This window comes from Gopherus flavomarginatus, chromosome 9, assembly GCF_025201925.1.
Source record: "Gopherus flavomarginatus isolate rGopFla2 chromosome 9, rGopFla2.mat.asm, whole genome shotgun sequence".
Lineage (NCBI taxonomy): Eukaryota > Metazoa > Chordata > Testudines > Testudinidae > Gopherus > Gopherus flavomarginatus.
This window is the reverse complement of record NC_066625.1, coordinates 45,774,878-45,799,249: the sequence shown is the minus strand read 5'-3', so window position 1 is coordinate 45,799,249 and position 24,372 is coordinate 45,774,878. Positions and strand designations below refer to the sequence as shown.

The 24,372-nt window shown below is 49.4% G+C and overlaps 1 protein-coding gene and 1 non-coding gene across 3 annotated transcripts in view; both read left to right on the top strand.

Moving 5' to 3' along the window:
• LOC127058385 (zinc finger protein 30-like) overlaps window positions 1–24,372 on the top strand; it is a 338,295-nt gene that overhangs the window by 98,214 nt on the left and 215,709 nt on the right. For both annotated transcript variants that reach the window (XM_050968403.1, XM_050968402.1), the window contains exons 4-5: window positions 17,260–17,348; window positions 23,218–23,344. In XM_050968403.1, coding sequence (XP_050824360.1) covers window positions 17,260–17,348; window positions 23,218–23,344 — 216 coding nt within the window. The remainder of the gene's footprint in view (window positions 1–17,259; window positions 17,349–23,217; window positions 23,345–24,372) is intronic.
• On the top strand, window positions 11,208–11,289 carry TRNAS-GCU (transfer RNA serine (anticodon GCU)). The gene has a single exon. It is a non-coding gene; the product is annotated as a tRNA-Ser (tRNA).

Here is a 24,372-nt window from a genome sequence, read left to right as displayed (position 1 = left end):
CAGTCTCCTGGTTCAAAGGAGTGGCAGGGCTGCTAGGGCCTTTGGGAAGCACTTCTTTACCTGTGAGGAAAGAAACCTAACACATTTCATTAGCGCCTGGCAGTGTTTTGCAGATCTCATAGCTGCTTGGGCACATTCAAGCCCCCCTTTTCTTTGGTGTCAGCCAAGTCTTAACTGTGAGCAGTGTCCTTGAATGGGGCCAGTGTCTTTCTTTAGCCTGAGCTTGCTAGCTATTTTTCCCGGTTAATTCATTCTGTTCTTTTCCCTTCTCCCCTTCTTGGCTTTTTTTAACCTACAAAGGAAACTTCCACTCTTCACTCATACACCTTTTTCCCAACAATGAACACACAAACATTGCCATTACACAGTACATTAGTCTTCTTATTCAGTGTATGCCACATATACCCTTCCACTAAAATAACTTTATTACAGAGATTTGGAGCAAGAGGCCAGGACAAGCACACTCACTCTGAGGAGTTCACTCAATACAACCTCTAGTCCAAGAGCTTCCCACCTTCCCCAGCCCTCTGGCTAGAACTCTGAGGTAGCCAGCAGGATCCCTTCTACAATATGGGGAGTGGGTTAACTTTTCATGTCCTTGCTTCCAAAGACTGTTGGTATGCAAATTTTAATAACAAATTTCAATTAAAGATTTGGCCAATAAAGTTTCTTTTCTTACTTAAGGAAAAGTATTAGACTTTAGTAGATCACATTTTCCTGATTTATCCAAACACTTTATATTCCAAGCTGAATAAAACAAGTATCTGCATTCCAATCCAACCCCTCTGCCTGAGTCCAAACAGACCATCCCATGAAAACACTAAACACAACAATTCTGGCCACGAGACAAACACCACAAGACAGACATAGAACACAAAACATAATTCCTATTGTGCCAGTAAATACATGATCCGTTGAATGCTGTTTAGCTGGTATCAGTTTTCTCTGATTATCTGAAAGACAAAAAACAGTGGTCTACCCTCCTGGGCAGTCAATCATCGCTTAAATATACAAATACCCTTGTTGACTTCAGGCAAAACAGAATAAATTATGGGGTAATTCTTCTATTTGTTTCATAGGCATTCCAGGTTTCAGTGGCTTCTATCTGATCAATTGGATAATTTACATTAATACAGATGCTTTCTGGCTTGCTTTTGGATCCAAAGCTATCCACAGCGTAAAGATTCTTACCTTAAAAGGGACATAATTAACTTTACCAGAATTTATTTACAAACATTTTAAAGACACTAAGAACCTTCCTCTTTAGCATTCCTTTCTGAACGCTGGGTAAAGACCATTTATTTAACATATAATCCAAAGGACTATCCTTAGAGGGTTTCTGCTGAGAACCACCCATCCCCTTTTGTGGCACTCAAAGAGAGAATTAAACAGAAAGAAGGAGGGAATAATGGTCTAATCCAAAAAAATCCAAGCCAGCAATCTCTGCTTACACTGACTGCCACAGGGGAAAGAACAGAAGAATCTTAATATGACCTCAGGGCTTCTTCGCAGGCTATGGTTTCCACCCTGAGGAATTATGAACAAAAAGCTCAGTTCCGCCCACACAGCCAAAAGTATAAGACAGAAATAAAGTAACCAGGTAACCAGAACATAACCAGAACCCTATTATTTCCTTATCCTATTAGGGCTCACCTTTAATCATACAGTTCTTAACATATAACACCAACAGTACCAAGCAAAGCAAACATAAAATAACAAGGGTAAAAGAAATAGATGGTGTAAATTCTGCAGGACTCCCCCCTGTAGGGATATTTAAAGGTTTATATTAAACATGGTTTATGTGAGAAATGATTTATTGATTTATTGTTAATTAATACTTTAGAACTTAAGGTTTATGTTAGAAGTAAATTTGTAACGATTTATTGTTAGGAATAGCTGTGTCTGTGTGAAGCCAAAGAGATACTTTGTATAAAACTTGTTAAATGTCAATAGACTCTAAGTGCCTGTTCCCTAAGTGAAACTTTGTAGCTAAATTGGTCAATTGACTCAGCGCGCAAGCCGTCAATTGACTCTGTAAACTGCTAGATTGGTCAATTGACTCAGCGCACAAGCCGTCAATTGACCCTATGCCTCAGGCAAAACTGTATAATTACTACAAATAGAGACCCCCACCTCTGTAAATTCATTTTTATCTAAAGCTAAAAAGTGTATTTGAATGAGTGCCTAGTTTAACACCCCAAAAGATAAAGAGTGTATGTGAATGAGTGCCTAGTTTAAATGATGAATGAATGGTTAGGGAGTTACCAGCCTGAAAAATTCAGTGTCGGCCGAAGAAGGTGTCAAGTGGAATCAACCAGATGACCCCCGGAGGGCGAACTGGAATCCACCCCAAGCACCTACAGAATGGAGCCAGCCACCTGCTGATTGATCAAGCAACAGCAGAATGAAACAACTCCCATAAACTAACATAGGGAAAAATCCGTATAAAACTGGACTCTAAGGACTGAGGACTTTGAGTCTATGGTTCTGCTGCCAGCCTCCAGGAGCATCAGGTGCACCTGACCCGGACTTGGCTCCACTCTTGTGTACAGGATACCTGGCCAGTATTCTGTCACAAGCAATTTTAGGCTGGTAACTATAATATCAATATAGAACCTGTATGAATGATTGTGTGAATGGATATATATATATATATATATATATATATATATATATATATATATATATATATATATATATATATATATATATATATAAAAGTAATCATAGGAATAAGTAGCCAAACAACATTGTTTGCTGTTATCTTTTATTTTATTATGGTATTGACAATAAATGTGGCATCTTTGCCTTGTCCCCTTTAATAAAATCCTGCTCGTTTTTACTAGTCTAATATAATTGGTACAACACCCCTTCTCAATTACTCACCAAACTGTGACAAATTTCTGTTACCAGTCTATCCCTCGTGTCAGGTGATCAGGTTGACACTGCAGGATGTTGGGGAAGATAAAGAAAACACACCATATGGCTGAATTTTAAAGCTTCATTAATAAAATAATAAAACAACAATGGAGAGTGTTGGGAACGCTCCCTCATCACTCAGGAAAAACATTAATGCCCCAGACCCTAGGCCATTTTCATACTCACACATGTCCAGATTGGCCACGTCTGCATATAACGGTCAGAGAAGGGGAAGAGGTAGACGAGAGATTATCCTGTATACAGCTTGCCCAGAATTTCCAGCATGCTTCCGCTCTTAGGAGGGCTGTTCTCTTACACCCTGGAATCTCCAGCAGCGTCTCTTTCAGAGTTTCCAGTCCAGGTCGGCTGCCTGTGGCTTCTTCAGTGTCACCAAGCCACACCGGCTCCGGGGTCACAAAGGCAGGCTGTTGGATCTCACTGGACAGTTAACCTTTGCAGATGTAATCTGAGTTCTGTAATTTGTATTGCCTTTGGTTTGCCTCTGTCTATATTTTCTTTTTTCACAGCCAGCTGGGGCCGAAAGCAGTTTTTCTTTGTACTTAGCATAGTCTGCGTTGATTCTTGACCTTGAACGCAGAGGAACTTTCTCTTTATCTCTGGGCCAAGCTGAATTTCAAATTAACCTGTTCCTTTCCTCAATAGACAAATTGCTCACATTGTCAGAGGCTTTTTGGTGATTAAAAACTCCTCTTAGATGTATGATCTTATCTAGATTGAAGGTACCTTCCAGTGGGCACTGTTTAGATGGATTTTCACTCTTGTAAAGATTCCAATTCTCTAAATACCTGCAGGTTGTTGGACCATAATGTACAGACATGAAGTAAGATGGGGTACCCTTATGGTGTGAGGTGGGATGTATAGACTGTCCCCCACCCGTTTTCCACACACACACACAGGGAGGATGTCCTGTCCATGCTAGCGGCACATAAACTAAGGATCTCTCCCTATAGGGTACTCACACAGGAGAGGCTAACGAGGATGGCCACGACCCTCCTACACCTCCCTTCAGCAAAGAGCATCGGCTAGTCTCTGGGAGACGGTGCTGCTTACTCTGATTGCATCCAGTGAGATGATCAGACTGTTAGTAGCCCACATGGAAAGGAAAGGGGGAGGGCAGATGAGTACACACGCTCCTAGACCCAGATAGCTTCCTCACTGGACGATGCCAGGCCTAGTCAGCCCACCATGGGTCGGATCTCCTAAAGATCCACTAGTTGCCAAACTTGCGTTAAAGTAGTCCTGGTCACGAGCTTTCGCTTCACAGGGTACTCTGGGCGTCTTCCGGTAACAGTCACTTATAGTGGTGTATATACGCACACACCAAGGCCTTTATTCCAAATACCACGATGCATCTGTACCTTATGTCCGGACCTAATACCATGAGGCAGTATAACAATCCCTCTTTAGGCAGTAAAAACCCCTCAGCACTGGTGCATGCCTAATGCATTTCCCTCTGCATTACCTTGTTGGCCAACCCAGCAGTTTCCCAGTACTGCTATAAACTAACCTTATTGGGGCTTTTCCCCAAATATCATTCTGCATCTGATCTTGCTACACAGTCAATAAGTTCAGATGGCGTGAGCCCAACAGAGACAGACATCCATACAGACAGTCCTCCTCCGACACCCAAATAGAGATTTCAAAAGGTCTCATACCTCTCTTGTGGCTCCATGGGATTCGAAGGGGAACGACCCATAGCAGCCGTCTGTGGGTCCGTGGGCGTTGCCATCCCGGACGAGCCCCCAAATTGTAGGAGAAAAACTCAGTTCTCACTTTTTCTTTGGGTGCAGCAGATTCAGATACTTTATTATTTCTCAACCAACTGCAATAGAGGGAGGGAGTGTCCTAGGACATAGGGTCGCCCCAGTCCTGGACAGGTCTCTCAACAGGTAAACAATTACAGCAAGAATTTATACCTTTGTTACAGACAATAACAAGCAATAAGACAGGCTATAATGAGCAACAGCTGCATTTTGTTTTTACATAGGCTATTCTGCTCTCTTATTTTTCTCACTTTCTGGGCATCAATCTACGTATTTGATTTTCAGTGCAAGGTCATGCTAACTTCTAACACAGTTCTTTCCTCCTTGCCTCACACCATCCTCGCTTCTACAAGTCTCACGTCATTAGGGTTACAGTTGGCCTAACTCTTGCTAACAGACTGACATGCATTAAGATCCTCTACAAATCCTTGTCAATTCTTTCCCTTCTTCCACAGGGCTCTGCCCCTCCCTTCAAAGGAACATAAAATGGCCATACTGAGTCAGACCAAAGGTCCATCCAATCCCACATCCTATCTGCCAACAGTGGCCAATGCCAGGTGCCCCAGAGGGAGTGAACCTAACAGGTAGTGATCAAGTGATCTCTCTCCTGCCCTCCATCTCCACCCTCTTGACAAACAGAAGCTAGGGATACCATTTCTTACCCATCCTGGCTAATAGCCATTCATGGACTTAACCTCCATTAATTTATCTTCAAAAGGAACAAGGAGTACTTGTGGCATCTTAGAGATTAACAAATTTATTTGAGCATAAGCTTTCGTGGGCTAAAACCCACTTCATTGGATACATACAGTGGAAAATACAGTAGGAAGATATATATACCCACAGAGAACATAAAAAATGGGTGTTGCCATACACACTATAATGAGAATGATCAGTTAAGGTGAGCTATTAGCAGGAGACAAAACCTTTTGTAGTAATAATCAGGATGGCCCGTTTCCAACTGTTGACAGGAAGGTGTGAGTAGCAGTGGGGGGGGACAAATAAACATAAAGAAATAGTTTTACTTTGTGTAATGACCTATCCACTCCTAGTCTTTATTCAAGCCTAATTTCATGGTGTCCAGTTTGCAAATTAATTCCAATTCAGCAGTCTCTCGTGGGAGCCTCTTTTTGAAGGTTTTTTTGTTATAATAATGAGACTTTAAGTCTGTAAATGAGTGACCCAGGGAGATTGAAGTGTTCTCCAACTCATTTTTGAATGTTACAATTCTTGATGTCTGCTTTGTGTCCTTTTATTCTTTTACATAGAGATTGTCCAGTTTGGCCAATGTACGTGGTAGAGGGGCATTGCTGGCACATGATGGCATATATCACATTGGTAGATGTGCAGGTGAACAAACCTCGGATAGCGTGGCTGATGTGATTAGGTTCTGTGATGATGTCTCTTGAATAGATATGTGGACAGAGTTGGCAATCGGCTTTGTTGCAGGGATAGGTTCCTGGGTTAGTGTTTTTGTTGTGTGGTTGCTGGTAAGTATTTGCTTCAAGTTATGGGGCTGTCTGTAAGCAAGGAGTGGCCTGTCTTCCAAGATCTGTGATTGTGAGAGATTGTCCTTCAGGATAGGTTGTAGATCCTTGATGATGCGCTGGAGAGGATTTAGTTGGGGGCTGAAAGTGATGGTTAGTGGCATTCTGTAACTTTCTTGGTTGGGCCTGTCCTGTAGTAGGTGACTTCTGGGTACTCTTCTGGCTCTGTTAATCTGTTTCTTCTCATCAGCAGGTGGATATTGTAGTTGTAAGAATGCTTGATAGAAATCTTGTAGGTGTTGGTCTCTGTCTGAGGGGTTGGAGCAAATGCTGTATCTTAGAGCTTGACTGTCGACAATGGATTGTGTGGTGTGGTCTGGGTGAAAACTGGAGGCATGTAGGTAAGTGTAGTGGTCAGTAGGTTTCCTATATAGGATGGGGTTTATGTCACCATCACTTATTAGCACTGTAATGTCCAGGAAGTGAATCTCTTGTGTGGACTGGTCCAGACTGAGGTTGATGGTGGTATGGAAATTGTTGAAATCATAGTGCAATTCCTCAAGGGCTTCTTTTCCATGGGACCAGATGATGAAGATGTCATCAGTGTAGCACAAGTCGAGTAGGGACGTTAGGGAACGAGAGCTGAGGAAGCGTTGTTCTAAGTCAGCCATGAAAATATTGGCATACTGCTGGGCTACGCGAGTACTCATAGCAGTGCCGCTGACTTGAAGGGATACCTTGTCCCCGAATGTGAAATAGTTGTGGGTGAGGACAGAGTCCCAAAGTTCAGCTCCAGGTTTGCCATGACATTATCGGGGATACTGTTCCTTATGGTTTGTAGTCCATCTTTGTGTGGAATGTTGGTGTAGAGGGCTTCTACCGCCATAGTGGCCAGGATGGTGTTTTCTGCAGGATCACCAATGGCTTATAGTTTCCTCAGAAAGTCAGTGGCATCTCAAAGATAGCTAGGTGTGCTGGTAGCATGGGGCCTTATTGCCAAGGGACGGAGAATCTCGGCCAGCAGCAGGGGGTGCAGAACATCACCCTAGTGTGGGGTAACAGCACCTCCGGGATCCTAACATCTCAGCACATTAAACACCTTCCTGGAGCCTCACAACCCCCAGGGCTGTTGAGATTGTGACCCCAACCCTACTGATGAGAAACAGGCCTGGTGAGGGGAAGCTAATGGCTCAGGGTCACGCCAAGTATTAGAAGTATGGATGGGACCCAGCAGTCCTTCTTTCCAGGCCCCTTCTCTAACCACTGCTGCACACCCCTTCCCACAGATGTCAATTACAAGCAGGCCCTCATGGCTGTTCCCCCTGCCTTTGAGAGGGAGTGTGGCAGTGGCATCACAAAGGCCTTTTGCAGGACCTCAGACTCATAGACTTTAGTGTCAGAAGGGACCAATATGATCATCTCTAGTCTGACCTCATGCACAAAGCAGGCCACAGAACCCTACCCATCCACTTCTATAACAAACCCCTAACCTATGTCCTAGTTATTAAAGTCTTCAAATTGTGGTTTGAAGACCTTAAACTGCAGAGAATCCACCAGCAAGTGACCCATGCCGTACGCCGCAGAGGAAGGCGAAAACCTCCAGGGCCTCTGCCAATCTGTCCCAGAGGAAAATTCCTTCTCGACCCCAAATATGGTGATCAGCTAAACCCTGAGCATGTGGGCAAGACTCACTAGCCAGCACTCAGGAAAGAATTCTCTGCAGTAACTCAGATCCCATCCCATCCAACATCCCATCACAGACCACTGGGCATACTTATCTGCTCGTAATCAAATATCAATTGCCAAAATTAAGCTATCCCATCATACCATCTCTTCCATAAACTTATCAAGCTTAGTCTTAAAGCCGGATATGTCTTTTGCCCTCACTATTCTCCTTGGAAGGCTATTCCAGAACTTCACTTCTCTAATGGTTAGAAACCTTCATCTAATTTTAAGTCTAAACTCCCTAGTGTCCAGTTTATACCTATTTGTTCTTGTGTCTACATTCGTACTAAGCTTTAATAATTCCTCTCCCTCCCTAATATTAATCCCTCTGATATATTTATAAAGAGCAAGCATACCTCCCCTCAGCCTTCTTTTGGCTAGGCTAAACAAGCCAAGCTCTTTGAGTTTCCTTTCATAAGGCAGGTTTTCCATTCCTCAGATCATCCTAGTAGCCCGTCTCTGAACCTGTTCTAGTTTGAATTCATCCTTCTTAAACATGGGAGACCAGAACTGCACACAGTATTCCAGATGACGTCTCACCAGCGCCTTATATAACGGTACTAATACCTCCTTATCTGGTCAGATTGGTCAGAGGTGGTGGGGAGGTGATGACCTCACAGAGTGATGCTGACATCAGCCAGGCAGGACAGGGGTGAGGGGCCAGGGAAACTTCAGAGACCCGTCTCTCTTTGAGGACTGAGAGAGTATTTGAGTTCATGTCCGTGAGTGCCAGGAGGAACCTCTTTCGAGTTTTCTCCTTCTCTTTTAGTGATTTTACGAGAAAACAGTCATCCCTGTTTAGGAGGTAAGAGCCTCCTCGAGGTTTGAAACCTGTTCAGTCTGATCCATCTGGGGAGAGTTGAATTCTAGGCATTGAAAACACGAACTTAAGGAGGCAGAATATTATTCCACACCTGGGATTTTGTCCCTTAGAATCACTGGGGAAATTAGGATTTGTCCTTTTTGTTTTACCTTTTCCTCCATCCCTCCCTCCCTCCTTTCTCTTCGTCTCTTGCTTTTGTCCTTTCTCTTGTTCCTCTCCCAACACCAGGAGATGCATGCGTGTGTGTTTGTGTGTGTTGCGGGGGAGTGCTCTGCAGCACCCACTGTGGGAGGTCCACCGAAATATGTTGGGCTGAACTAGTGCTCAGGCAGTGATCCCCACCGGTGACCTGGGCATCCTTCGGGCTCCCTGGTGAGAACCCTCAGCCTCCTGTCCTCAGTCTCTACCCTGATTGACTGAGCAGGGGGTTATTGACAGGAAGGAGACTCAGGTCCTTGTTCTCTTTATAAGTCATAACCAGTTCCATGTTTGATGAATTTTGCTGCTTCTCCGCATTAGTTGTCTCTGAGCAGTTCATGATTCTCTCTAACATTGCAGTTCTCCTCAAATACTTGCAGAATAATTACTGTCACTGTTGTTGGTCTGGAGCTCATCTGAGAGCACTTTATTCAGGTCATTCAGTGTATGAAATTCAAGATCCGATGGTTAGTTTGAAAATCAGGGCTCTTGGGTCCAATTCCCAACTCTGCCTCTGACTGGCTGTGACCTAAGACAAGTCAATTCTCCTTTCTCAGCCTTAGCTTCTCCCTCTTTCAAGTAGGGATAATAATGATCTGCTCCTACCTACCTCAACACACTCACTCTTCCCCAACACACACACTGTCTCTCCTCACACACAGTCTCCACACTGCAGTTGAAAAGCAGCTGGCAATCTAGTTCGAGGCCCCTGTAACAATGGAATAGAGAAACCTCCATCACTGAAAGTACAACCGTAAAGACAGCACACAGCAGCCTTCCCTTACAGGGGGTGGGGGGCATGAAGTGAGATCATCTGAGCTCCGTGCATCCAGGTCACTTTCCTCAACTGGGCTGCCTAAGGGGAGGGCAGAGAGCAGCAGCTTCTAATGCTCCCCTCAGAGCACAGCCCAGGTGGGGAAAGTGACCACGATGCATGGAGCACATTGTGTTGCTCCTCGCTCCCCCCAACCCTCTATGGGCCCATGGAGGAGCTTTGGGGCAGAGGAGAGCAGTGAGCACCTTTGCACTGCCACACGTAGCCCTTTGACCCCCTGGAGCCGTGGGTGACTACTGGGGGGCCCTACCCCTAGTGCCGACGAGGCTCCCTAGCACAAGCAGGAGAAAAAACAGAGAGACGGGCCACCCACTGAGCAGTGGTAGCCTGGGCTGCTCGTAATGGAGGGGGGGGCTCAGCCTCCTCAAACCTTGCTTTGCCAAGGGAACAGTGGGGCCCATGACTAGGGTCCCTAGCCAAATTGGGTTCCCCTGGAAAAGTCTCCCCCTCGATGACCCCAGGGGCTGCAGCAGGAGCACAGAGCTTCTCTGGTCTCAGGGCTGCAGCGGGGCAGGGGTAAAGGAGTGATAGGGTGCGGCCAGTGGGGGAAGGGGTGGAACAGAGGTGATAGTGGATTGGGCCATGAGTGGAAGGTGTGGAAGGGGGCGGAGCCACAGACAGAAAGGGGGGGGCATGGTTCTGGAGCTTGAGCCCCAGCACTAGTTCTCCCTTTCCCTGGGCTTTGGCATCACTAGCCCCTGCTTAGCGAGTAGGGTTCATTGGTCCCCATAATGTGGGGTGTGACTCCTAGGGGGACACAGGAACAATCATGGGGGCACCTCAGGGCCGGAGCCAGCCCCCATGAAGGGCAGGGAGGAAGCACCACTCAGCCCCACTCTGTCTCAGCTCTTCCCCAACCCCATCCTCAGCCTGAGACTCTGGCTCTCAGCCCGGCGTCGACCCCTTTACCCCTGTCCGCACCGCTCTCCCCAGCAAGCAACAGCCCCACTCCTCCCAGCCCCGGTTCTTGACCGTGGCTTCCGAGGAGCCACAGTCATGGCTAAGAGGGCACAATGTGAAATGTTTGGGGACCACTGTTTTAGGGTGACATCCTCAATCACTTCTCTGCCGTCCAATAAAAGCTATTCCTCACCCACCTACCCCTCCATCAGCACGGACTAGGTATGTTCTGCTGCCCTTCACTCATACAGGAAGGAGAATAACATTTTATTCCACTCAATTCTAAAGTGATTTGTAACCCACCACCATCCCAACCTGGTCATTTTGAGGAATCGGCCCCATCATGCTGCATAGCTAGGCAGAGTAGGTGTGTCTATGCAAACATGGTCTGTTCCACAAGTCTTTCCCCAGCTCCTCACTAGAAGTGAGGGGGGAACTCATTCAGACCCTGCTTCTGCTTACTATTGGGAAACTCCTTAGTGTCCCTATCTCTGCCAGCCTTAGATTCATTCTCCTATCCCTTTCCTGATAGCTCAGATGAGGTGACCGAGTGGTTAAGGTGATGGACTGCTAATCCATTGTGCTCTGTACACATGGGTTCAAATCCCATCCTCATCAGAGGCATTTAGTCTTTGCCCTCTTTTATAGACAACCATCTCCCCCTTTGGTATAATAACAGCTCTAGCAATGTTGCTTCCTGCAAATAAAAGCTTTCTGAGAAACTCAGACCCCCCATTGCTTTAAATAAAATGTCTAAATCCCACATTTCTAAATTGTTTTTCTCTAGTCCTGTATTTCTTGGCTTTTCTCTCAAAAGGGAACATCCTCATAATCTCCCCCAAACACACTAGGACCTGCCCAAATAATTAAAATACGCCCATCTTGAGCAAGGCGACAACAGTGAACCAGAGCTAGTGTCCAGGCCAAGCTGTTCTGAAGGAGGCAACTCCAACATTTTCTCCCTGCTTCCCTTGGCAAAGTCTGACTGGGAAAAGAAAATCCCCCAAATTGAAAATTTTCTGCTGAAAAACCCATATTAGTCTGTATGAGGACTTTGAATGTATTATTATTATTTTCTTCTGATTTCTGAATCCGTTTTGTCCTCCAGATGTTTCCAGCTGTTGAGTTGTGGGGGAAAGAGGCCAAGTCATGATGTCTCTACCCCTCTTTCATAGATATTCCAACTTCCTAGAAAGCTCCTTTGCTAGGATGTGAGTCAAGCAGTGTCCATTGTCGCTGTGCTATCTCGGAGAAGTCTGCATTGTACATGGTTCCTGGGATAGTCCTTGGGAGTGTGGATCCCTTTAAGGGGCCAGCAGCGAGTCTGGCTCCTCCATTGTCGCACCTGAAAGGCTGGTGATGGGCATTTCCCAACCTTATACCATATCTCAGTAACACACACAAAGCAAACTTCATAACTTCCCAAACAATGCTGCATACACAGTCCAACACAATATTCATGTTCAACAGATCAAGACTTTTGAAATCATACCTCAGCAGGCAGACTTTGTACAAACCGTATCATCATTATATGAGAGTAGTGAATATGGGGCTTCCAGGGTGCTGCTCTGAGCACAGCATGCCACATCCGGGCTGACATTGCAATGGAGACGTACCCTTAGAGTTCATCTCTCCTGGGATAAAGATGGCGGGATGGCCGGCCTGGGTCATCTGACTTGGGCCCATGGAGCTAAACCTGAGGGGCTAAAAACTGTGGTGCAGATATTTGTGTTCACACTGAAGCCTGGGTTCAGAAACCCTCACCCCTCCTGAGGTCTCAGAGGTTGGGCTCAAGCCCATCTGTCTGCACTGTAATTTTATAGTCTTGCAGCCCAAGCCCCATGACCCTGAGTCACCTGACCCGGGCTTTGAGACAGGTGCCCTGGGTGTTTCAATCACAGTGTAGACATAACATTAGGATATGTCTCCAGTGCAATGAAACACCACGGCTGGCCCGTGTCGGATTAATCCAGGATAGCGGCTTGGGCTGTAAAGTTACATTGTACGTGTCTTGGCTCTGGCTCAGTCCCCTGCTCTAGGAGTCCAGAAGGTTAGGAGGGAGTTTAGTGAGTGGAAATGGTAAAACCTCTGTGAAGTATTAGCCTGAACTCATGGTATTTCTCCATCGGTCTGTCTCCTTTGGGGCAGGGACAAAAACACGTCCTGCTGCATTTGTTATTTCAAAGGGTAGTTTAGGATTTTCATTCTCAAACACTATGCACAAGGTAGGACTCAATCCTCAGTGTAAATAAACAAGCTACCAACACATCAGGGATTCCAATTAAAGAGGCAGGTTTTCTCTGGGCACTGAGATTTTTCAAGGAGTTGGTGGCTCCTTTCTTTCCTCACCCTGGAGTAAACTCAGTTTTTTATTCCATCCTTGATGATTCATGGAATAATAATAGCAGCCTAAAGGAAAAGAAGAGTGAATATCTCATTGCCAGGGGTGAAGATGGCCACGTCCCCTCTGTTTGACCATTGCCATTGCATAAGAGAAGGTTTCAATGGAATTGAATGCCCTGGCTCAGACAAGTGACACAGAAAGATTTTGCTGTTCATGGATCCGTGCAAAGGAAATTATGTCTCTGTGTGAAAATGGAAAGGGAAATGAAATACCCACATGGTGGCTCCTAAGGCAGAAGGGAACCTTATAGGATTAGAATAGGATAAATTCTCAAGCAGCATGTTTCTTACTTTGCCCATCTGTCAATTTTGATTATTATCAATGGAAATATTTTGCCATTGGGTTGTGTGTTTACACAGAAATTGACATTTGCCAAGAAATACGTAATTCTTCCAAGCCTGCCTAGTCTGCTGATGTGGAGTTCAGAAGGACAGAGTCACTCTTCCCCGTCCCCATACCAGGCCTAAGCTCTCCATGCTGCCCACTTCCCACAATGCTGGGACCTATCCCTGATCTCCCCTCAGACCTCTGCTCCCCATGCCCACTTCTGGGATCCCCTTCCCACTCTGTCCAAATGCCCTGCTTCTAGGATCCTTCCCCCTTGCCCTTCCTCCCTTGTGAGCAAAAGTCCTGCACTATTTCCACAGTGGGAATTGAACCCCAGGCCACCTGGGTGAAAACCAGGAATCCACATCACTAGACCACATGGGACTGGGATTGTGCTGTTGTTCTACTAATCCAACCCCTCATGAGAGCAGCAGCGCCACCCAGCAGGGACTGCACACAGGGCTGCATTGACCCTTCAGGTGCGAGGTTTTCCCTCTGTCTTTTCCCAGCGCCTGTGATCAGGAAAGAGACATCAGGGCTCCCAGGTGCTGCACAGACCATGATTGAGATAGGGACCCCACATTGTGCTAGGTGCTGTACAATCCCTGGCCAACACTGGGACACCCAGAGGGTTCCCCTCAATTTCCGTGAGCCTCTGCTGCCCAACTTCTTCTGACTCCCTCTGGATCACCCCCTCCAGCAAAAAATCCACCTTTCCAAACAGTCCTTCTTTCCCTGCCCCCTGATTTTGCTTGTACACCCTGAGACCATCTCCTCTCTTCGTCCCTCCTCTCCCCCCGAGGTGAGCAGAGATGGAGGCAACTTCAGCCACTGGAGACAACCCCCCAACCCCAGCGAGCGCTGCAGCCCACCCCGGGGTGTGTGTGCAAACACAGGAAGGGACCAGCTGGGAGTAGGGGGTGCTGGGAAGAGTCCAAGGGTGGGGCAGCTCCTGGGAGCGGGTCTCTGGCTCAGCTCAGCGGCAGGGCAGCTCCTGGGGACAGGGTCTGGCACATTCTGATGCGGGAGCCCGGGCTGAGCAGCTGCTCCCTGGTTCTCCATGTGCTGCCAGCAGCGCTGGAGCCGCCCGAGCCGGAACGGAGCCGCTGTTCTCAGCTACAGCCAGGATCTGCCCCCGGCCCCGCTGGGATCCAGGTGGGGACAGAGACGGGGGTCCGGGGGTTCCCCTTGGTGTGGCTGGCAGGGACGAGAGGGGAGGGGAGAAGCCGGAGTTGCAGGTGGGGGAAGGGCAGTGGGCCAGGCAGGGGGTTGAACGGTCTCTGTGCAGCCAGGAAAGTCCAGGGGGAGAGTGTGTGTGTGTGAGTGTCCCGGGCATAGGCGTGCACATGGGGTGAGCCCCGGCACCCCAATGCCCTGAGCTCCGGCTGGGGAGGCTGCTCCTCCCCCTCTCTTGGAGGCTCTGGGGGGAGGGGAGGAGGCTGCGGCGGCTGCAGGAGGGTGCTCAGTCCCCCCAGAAATGACCCGCTGTCGGCAGCTTGTGGTGCCTCCTCCGCTGAGCTTTTCCCTGGGGGCAGCCTGAGCGCAGCTGCGATCAGCTGTTTGCTGGGCAGGCTCCGCTCAGCTGCTCCCCCCTCCCTGCTCCTGCGGGGGCTCAGTGAGTCCCCCCCAAACAGCCTCAGGGGTCGGGGTGGGCGGGGGTGCGGGTCCAGCAGCAGCAAAGCCCGCCCCGCTTCCCTGTGGCTGCCCTGCTCCTCTCAGGCTGATGGCTCTGCCATGGCACCCATGTGAATCGCTGCTCCCTGCCCGCCAGGGTCGGCTCCGGCCACAGCAGCATCGAGTGTCCCAGGGAGCCCGGCTAGGCTGGGGCTGGGGGCAGTGGTAGGTTTGGGGGAGGGGAAGCTCCAGATACCGGCGGGGGTGGGGGAGAGGAGCCGAGCTGGAGTGCGGGAGGAGAAGCTCCGGACTGGCCTGGAGCCACATTTGGGGACGGGGGCGGGGGGAGAATCCCAGGGCCCCTGCAGGAGCTGCAGTGGGAGGGAGGAGGAGAAGCGCCAAGCTGGGGCAGGGGAGAAGCGCCACACAGGGTTGGGAGGAGGGGGTAGAAGCACAGACTCCAGCAGGAGCTGCACTGGGGAGGATGGAGGGAGAGAGGAGCCACCCTGGGGCAGGGAGGAGAAGCCCTGGACTCTGGCAGAAGATGTGGAGCAGAAGTCCCCGGCTCGGAAGCCCCAGCCACCTGGCAGAAGTTGCAAGGCTGAAGCCCTGACCCCACTCTGTGTGCAGCTGCCCAGAGCCTCTCTCGCTCCCAACCCCTCTGTGGAGCTGGCTCCCACTCTCTGGCTGTGGAGAAATTCAGCCCCAATCTCCCCATGTTGGGATCTCCATTTCCCCCACCATCACCCAGCCATGAATGGATTTAGCTCAGGAGGCAGGCTCAGCATTGTCCCCATTTGGCAGGTGGGCTCTAGGGCACAGAGAGGTGCAGTGACTTTCCCAAGGCTAAGCAGGGAGTCTGTGGCAGAGCAGACTCAAACCCAGAACACCTGAGCCTGAGTCTTGTGCCTTAACTGCAAGGCAACCTTCCCACCGAAGGAGAGGGAACCTCCTCTGCCACTTTGAGGGTGTGAGTGGGAGCAGCCACTGGGCAGAGCTGCCAGGAGGTTGGGAGGGGGGGTTGGATAGTTGATGGTTGGTGATTAGCAGGTTGGGGGGGGCTCTGGAGGGGGTGGTCATGGGACAAGAAGCAGGGGGGTTCGATGGGCTGAGGGCTCGGGGAGTGCCTGGTGCGGGGTGGAGCGGAGTTGGGGCAGGCAGGAACGAGAGGGAGTTGGATGGGTGAGGAGTTCTGGGGGTCCTGTCGGGGACAGGGAGCGGTTGGATAGGATTGGGAGTCCCGGGGCTCTGTCTGGGGGTGAGGATGTGGATAAGGGTCAGGGGAACAGGTAGGGGGTACGGTTGTAGGAAGGCAGTTACAGTGGGGGGTCTCTCAAGAGGGGGAAGTCAGGGAACAAGGAGCCAGTAGGCTTAGATAGGGGGATGGGTCCTGGAGGACAGTTAGGGGCAGGGTCCGAGGAGGGGGAAGTCAGAGGACAAGGAGCAGGGGCATTTCTGAGGGGGGCAGGAAGGGGGAGGCAATGGATGGGGTGGGGCTCCCTGGGTGCACACGCTAATGAAATGTGCTGCACACGCCTATGGTCACAGGGGTGAGCTACTTGCATCCTTTTCCTGTTTGTGCCATTTCTTTCCGTCTCAAGACCTGATAACCATTCTCTCTAGTTCTTCCCCTTCTCTCCCCTCCCCACCTGTGGCTAGAAAATCCAGGGAGATTCCCTCGTTTTCCCTACAATTGTTGACTCTCTAGTCTCTTATTTTCCCTATTTTCCCTGTAATTGTCCAATTGCCATTACAGTTCTGCTCAGCTTTGGGATGTGAACCCAGTCTGTTTTATCTGCAGCAATTTTACCTTGGTTAGGTGGTAATTTGCTGTTCTGTGTCATTCCCCCAATGTGGGTGGTGGTTAGTAGGTGCTGGTTGGTGGAGCCCGCAGACATGGCTGCCTCTTGGGGGGAGATGGGGTGGCCGATCTCTGCCAGAAACAGTACATTGCCGCACAGGCGGGGAAGGGAGGAACCAGTGTCCCTATGAAGCCTGCCTAGCCCCTTTGCTTCTGCTCCTTTCTAGAGGAGACTTTATTACTGGGGAGGCTGAAAAATCTCCCTGTGGGCTTAGCCTGGCAGGAGGGGCAGGTGTCCCCTGTAATAAAGAGATGGAGCATGTTCCCAGCATGGCAGAATCTAGGCTGTGTCTGTGCAGGGAAAGATCCTGGGGGAATCGTGATGTGACATGAACTAAAGCCTGTTCTGAGACCTCCACATTTGCCGTTCTCACCCTGCCAGGCTGCAGGATGTCGTCCATGTTTCGCTCCAGCTCATCCCATCCTCCCATGGGACAGGGAAGGGAAACGGCTGCCGAGGAGCCAGTTCAGGTAGGGATTATCGGTGGAGGGTTCTGGTGGGTTCCTGCTGGAGGGGAGGGACAGCAAATACACAGGAGGTGGGCGGCTTGGGCAGTCTGGATTGGAGGTTGGAGTTTGCCAAAAAATTCTCGGGGTGGAGAGTGGGAGGAGGCCAGGGTGTGGCAAGCCTCTTGGGACTAGTTTAATATGCAGCTTCCATTCTAGGACCAGACCCATGAGGTTAGAGGGTGGAAATGCTCTAATTTGTGGGACAGGAAACACCCCCCCTAGGTGGGGCTAGGAAAACGGACCAGACTCCCAGGGCTGGAGCCCGACCTGATTAACCAGCAGCTGCTGTGAGATGTGAGGGGGCATCCACCAGTGAGGCTTGAGGAAGGGGGGTTCTTAACCTTTTTCTTTCTAAGGCCCCCAATGTGCTATAAAAACTCCACTGCCCTGCATATGCCTGGTTCTCTGCATATAAAAGCCAGGGCTGGCGTTAGGAGTGGCAACCAGGGCAACTGCCTGGGGTCCCATGTGACAGGCCCCCCGCAAAGCTAATTGCTCAAGCTTTGGCTTCAGCCCCTGGTGGCAGGGCTCATGGCCCCAGGCTTCAGCCCCAGGCAGTGAGGTTTGGGCTTTCTGCCCTGGGCCCAAGCGAGTCTAACACGGGCCCTGCTTGGAGAACCCCCTGAAACCTGCTCACAGCCCCCCAGAGGTCCAGGGACCCCTAGTTGAGAACCACGGCCTTAGGGGATGTGCCCCTGCCCCATACCCAGCTCCAGGGCTGGCCTTAGAGAAAATGGCGCCTTGGGTGAACTTGTATTTTGGTGCCCCCCATCACCCCTGACCCTTACAGGTTCCCCACTATCACGTCCAGACCCTGATGCCTCTCTCTAGCGCTTAATGTTATTGAAAGAGGCGCCAGAGCTCAGCCCTGGCACAAATTCAGCACTGGCAAGGCGGCCTCCCAGCGGCGGCTGCTGGCCGAGCTCCCAGCTCTGAAGGCAATGCCACCATCAGCAGCTGCCGCAGCGCAGAAGTGATGGTGCCCTGGTGTGCGGTGTATTGTGCAGCCTTTTATTTTATGTAAAGTGCAGTTTGTAATGCGGCATTGCACTGCTGCGGGGTAGGCTCTGGTGGTGACAGTGTCAAGCTTAACAGAGTGAAAGTCGCCTCTGCTACTTGTTTCAAATATTCAGTCTCTAGGAGCACACACAGAGCAAGGGTGGTGACCACACAGACATTCACAAGCACAAGGTCCGGTCGGTGTTACAAGTTTTATTAAAGTTACTGGTAAGGCTAGGAATACCCAAGCATATAGACCAGGGGTTGGCAACCTTTCAGAAGCAGTGTGCCGAGTCTTCATTTATTCACTCTCATTGAAGGTTTCACGTGCCGGTCATACATTTTAATGTTTTTTAGAAGGTCTCTCTCTACAAGTCTATATATTATATAACTAAACTAGTGTTGTATTGTAAAATAAACAGGGTTTTCAAAATGTTTAAGAAGCTTCATTTAAAATGAAATTAAAATGTTGATCTTACGCTAGCGGCCCGCTCAGCCCGCTGCTGGTCTGGGGTTCTGTTCTACTAGGCCGGCAGCAGGGTGAGCGAGGCCTGCAGCTGGCACCCCAACTGGCAAGGATCTGTCAGCCAGAACCCCAGACCGGCAGCGGGCTGTGCGGGGCTGGCGGCCAGGACCCAGAGGCCTGGGGGCAGAGGGCTGGAGTCAGGGCTGGGGATTGGGTATGTGAGGAGGTGTAGGTGTCAGGACAGAGAGGGCGCTGGGTATGACTGGAGGTGCCAGAGTCAGGGCTAGGGTTGGGGGGGATTAAGGAGTCAAGCAGAGGGCTGGGTATGTATGAGGAAGGTACAGGGCTCAGGGCAGGAGTCTGGGGAGCGTGCGGGGCTCAGGGCAGAGGGCGTGGTGTGTGTGTGGGGGGGTCAGGGCTCAGGGGAGAGTGCTGGGTGACTGCCCCCCTAACAACTGTCAACCCCGCTGCTCCTTGTCCCCTGAGTAATCCCTCCTGGGACCCCACCCCCATCTAAGTCTCCTTGTTCCTTGTCCCCAGACTGGACTCTACCTCCTACCTGTCCCCTGACTGCCCCAACTCTTATCCACAGCCTTGTCCCCAGCCAGACCCCCGGAACTCCCATGCCTATCCAACCACTCCCTGCCCCCTGACAGGACCCCCAGAACTCCCAATCCAACCAGCCCCCCAAACTCCCTGCCTGCCCCAACCCCTTTCCACACCCCTGCCTCCTGACAGGACCCCCAGAACTCCCAACTCATACAACTCCCCCACTCCTTGTCCCCTGACCACCCCCTTAAGAGACCCCCCCATAGCTTCCCCCCCCAGGACCCTCCTTGCTCCCAGTCCCCTGACCCCTATCCACCCCTTGCCCCCTCACAAATCCTGGGATTCCCATGCCCCATACGACCCCCCCACCTCTAAACCCCCCCATCCAACCCACCCTGCTCACTGTCCCCTAACTGCCCCCACTCCTTACCCAACCCCCCCAGCTCCGGGCCCCTTACCATGAGGTTCCACACAGAGCTAGATACGCTGCTCCGTGGGAGCACACAGCCCTGCCCCTCCGGAGGCAGGCAGCTTGCTGCGCTCGGCCCCGGAGCGCGGAACCCACGGCCTCTGTGCTGGGAGAGTGGGGCCATTTGCCTACCCCGTGCTCACGGCTATGCTTCTGCTACCTACCTCTGCTGGGGAAGTGGAGGCAGAGGAGAGCGCGCTGGGCTGGGCAAGATTTTTAGTGGCATAATGGAGTCCTGGCAGGCTCCAGTGTGCCATTAAAAATTGGCTCGTGTGCTGTCTTTGGCACGCGTGCCATAGGTTGACAACCCCTGACATAGACATTCTATAAAGACGTGCAAAAGTTACAACTCTACTTCTACTCACATCCTGAACAATAGTATTGGTATCTGATGTGTCTCTCGTGGAATGATCATCAGTGGAGGGATGGTTCCGTAGGGAGCTCAATTTTCCTGCTCTGGGCACCCCCTTTTTATAATGTGATTCTGATTATACCTCCTTAGCATTGACGCACCACCTGTATCCTGTGGTTAAAGGCACCTCTGTTTCCAAATGTGCCTTACAGAATTTTTTTATTTAAAATTAATCTTCTGGCTAATTGTTCACCCTGTTACCACTTGGTACGTCTTCTCCCATCATCTTAGGGCATCAGGTTATTCCTCAGCCATTTACTTCTGTCAGTGTTTCTTAGCTCCAAGGCCTAAAATAGCGAAGCTAAAATCTTGCAGGTCTCAACCTACAGGCCTTGTGTTTCAACCTTATTTACTTAGATACCGAATACATGATTATTCTTGCTACATACCGATCGATTGATTCCCTATTTAGCATACAGTGATTCTATATGACATAATGTGTTAGTTATTTATAACACCACACAGTAAATGAACAGCAAACTAAAATCACTGACTGCCGTTCCCACCCTTACTCCTACACTGCTGCTGTGGCTTGTGGTGCCCGGCGCTCTGCCTGCAGTCAAGACAGGCTTTGTGCTCTCACACGGGGGCTGCGTCTTGCTGGAGCCCCAGATACCCTGCAGCTCTGTGGCTGCTCCTGGCTCACCAGGGGCCATTTCAGATTTTGAGGAGAGGGGCAACTTTAATCGTGATCTCAGGGGCTACTGAGGCACCTGAATACTGTATCGTTTTTTACAGAAAATAACTTAGAAATTCACTGATGAGCACTGTGTCTCATTGTTATGTAAAGAAAGATAAATATATACGGTACTCCAATTACAGCCACGTAGTAAATTTAGGACAATCAGGAGATAACTCAGCAAGATATTCCCATCCCAAGCCTTGAGATATCAGTTCTGGAGCTTTAATGCAGGTATCAGAAACACAAGTTTGATACTTTGCACCCTCTTTTTAGCAGAGATAAATAAATATAGAGAAAGGAAGCAGATTTTACGGAACAGACATGCTCTGTGTTACTGCTGCCATCTCCTCTATTTTAGTCAATTGTTTTTCACTCCACTGAAAACATATTTACTTAATTTACATATGTGATTAAGGTTTTTTCTGTTTTATTAAGAGAGGTAATTTATTTTCTAGTTATTTTGGCATTTATGTTTACTGATCACAATCATGTATGTGGCTCACTAATATTTGACTCCATCTTTGCTGTTAGTATCGTACTTGGAACTGCATTTATTTTCATAGAAATTTTAAGTTACTTTCCAGATTTAACTGTACCATGAAGTTTGGGGGAGACGGTTCCCTGCACCTCCCCCACTTCTTACCATTCACTCTGACTCTCAGCCAGCCAGTAAAACAGGAGGTTTGTTAGTTGACAGGAACACAGTCCAAACCAGAGCTTGTAGGTACAGACAACAGGACCCCTTGGTCAGGTCCCTCTTGGGGCGGCGGGTAAGGATGCAGACTCAGTTCCCCAGCCAACTCCAAACTGAAAAATTCCCTCCAGCCGTCTCTTCCAGCCACACCCCCGGCTCCTCCTCCAGCCTTTGTCCAATTTCCATTGCAGAAGGTGTCACGTGGCCTCATCTCCCCCTTGGGCTCAGGTTACATGCTCAGCTATTGTCCCTCAAGCGTAGTCACACCCTGATATCCCATCCGCAATGCAGACAGTCCCAGTAAAACTCCCCCGCAACATCCCCAGGTCAATCCTCCCCACACCCTGCTTCATCACAGACTAAAAATACAATCTGAAGATAGGTGATCTTCATCTGCACAGTGTCGGAAGTTTGAGTTTAGATGATTTTTTTCAATCAAGCCCTGCTAAAGTAAGTACAAGCAAAATGTACAGTCTGTTGTCTGCTAGTAGCATTTTAAATAATGAATGACAAAGCACAATACTGTAATAACAGTAATAATGATAATTACTCCAGGGAGGACAGGTGAGGCATTTTAGAACTCATTACTCAAAGAACTGAATTTAAGCATAAGACAGAAATAAAATGACGAAATGCACAGACCAATTAAAAAGCTAAAATAACAGCACTGTCATCCTGACCAAATGGGAAAGAATAAAATTACAGAGACTATACGTACTTTGCACATTTTAACAGGAAGTAAAAAGAAATAGTAACAGTAATTGAAGTGTCTGTTGTGGTGTGTGTGTGTGTGTGTGTGTGTGTGTGTGTGTGTGTGTGTGTGTGTGTGTGTGTGTGTGTGTGTGTGTGTGTGTGTTGGGGGAGTGTGAGACACAGCCCGCTGTCATTTCCAGCACAGCGGCACTCACTAGACCCAAGGATCGTTCACACAGCAGCAGGGGACAGCAGCTCCCACTCCTGACCCAGAGGCAGCAGCACAGAATCTTGTCCCCCCAGCTCAGCTCAGCAGAGACTGGGCACAGAAGCAGAAGGGTGGGGCCATCCCGACATCAGCAACCCCCCCTGCGCAGCACACAGGAGGCACCTGGGAGCAGCTTGGGCAGGGGCAGCTCCAAGTGTGGGGAGGGGGCAGGGCTGCAGGAACAGCTGTAGGGCAGACAGCTGAAGAGAAGTGAGGAGAGGAGAGACAGGACACCCCTGCTGGAGGAACCCCCTCAGCAAGGCCCCCCTGCACTGTCATGTAGTCTGCTCCCCACTAAGTCTGGCCCTGTCCAGCTCTTCACAATGAGAACAGTGTTGGACTCCCTGCCAGCGAACTCTCCCTGAACTCTGCTAGGGCCTCCATTTCCAGTATCCGTCTGTGGCTAGTGGGGTGATGGATCTCCTGGGAGAGACAAGGGGCTCTCACTTTGTCCCCTCACCCTGGCCTTTCCTGGCTGCTCTGAGCGGGGTGGGGTGGGACTCTGACTGTGAGCCACCCAGAGCTTCCATTTGATTGGCTCCTCTCCCCCATGAGTGTGGGGCAGCAAGTGCTGAGTGATGGACTCTTGCTCTTTCAGGGGCCGGTGACCTTCGAGGAGGTGGCTGTGTATTCCCCCAGAGAAGAGGGGGCTCTGCTGGACCCTGTTCAGAGAGCCCTCTACAGGGATGTCATGCCGGAGAACTATGAGACGGTGACCTCACTGGGTAAGGAGTCCTGTCCCCTGGTTTATTAGAAGCTGTGGAGTCTCTGAAGAACCTGAGCAATAATAACTTTATACCTTTTTTCATCATCCAAGTTTTGACAAGTTTCCTTGTCCCCCCTCTCTTTGCCTTTTCTCCCACCCACTAGAATAATTTTTAGACATTTGTCATCAGTCATTTTTAAATTGCGTTTAATATATCCTTATTGCCTACACTAATAACTACATTAATAACTGTTTTTAAAAATTAATTAATAAAATTATCAATAAATAAAAAAATTTAAAAAAAATTATTAAAAATTAAATCTTTTTAAGAGGAAAATATGCTGCCTGTAGAATTCTGAACTGAGTAAATAGGTGTGTGACTGACGCATGGCTTGTGTGGCAGTCAGATGAGCTCCTCTTTCGATAGAAGTGAGTATAATGTTGCCATTCAAGAGCCTAACGGTGAAAGGAGACCAGAGCCGTGTGAGAGGAGGAGAGGAAGGAGAGAGTAGCTAATTCTGGGGTGCCAGGACATGGGGAGGGTGTGTGCAGGGTTAGAGCTAAGAAGGAGGTAGTAAGAGACGAGGAGGGAACACAAGAAGCTCCCAAGCTGGCGGGAGGTGGTGCCGGCTGAGAGTAATGAGACAAAGAGGAGGGGAGTGTGGAGGAAGGGCACCCAGGAAGTGGGCTGGGTGGGTTAGTGGGAGGGAGGAGAGGTTTGGGGATCTAGAGCTGTGGGGGATCCCAGACCTTTAACCCCGAATCCCTACTCAAACTTGTTGCTTTAGAGCCTGCACTCCAGTTTTCTTTCTGTTCAGTTTCACTTCATTATACATTTCCTCCCCCAAATACTATTTTAACTCTTCACCACCCTCTCCCACTCATTACCTCCCTCCCCATATAACCTCCCCATCTCAATACATAGCAACCCCAACCACCTATCCTGAGTCCTTGCTGCATTCCTCCCCCTCATAGCACTGCCACTACCCAGGCGCAAATGTTGATGATATCACAGGTGGTAGTGTAGCCTGTACAATTTTTACACCT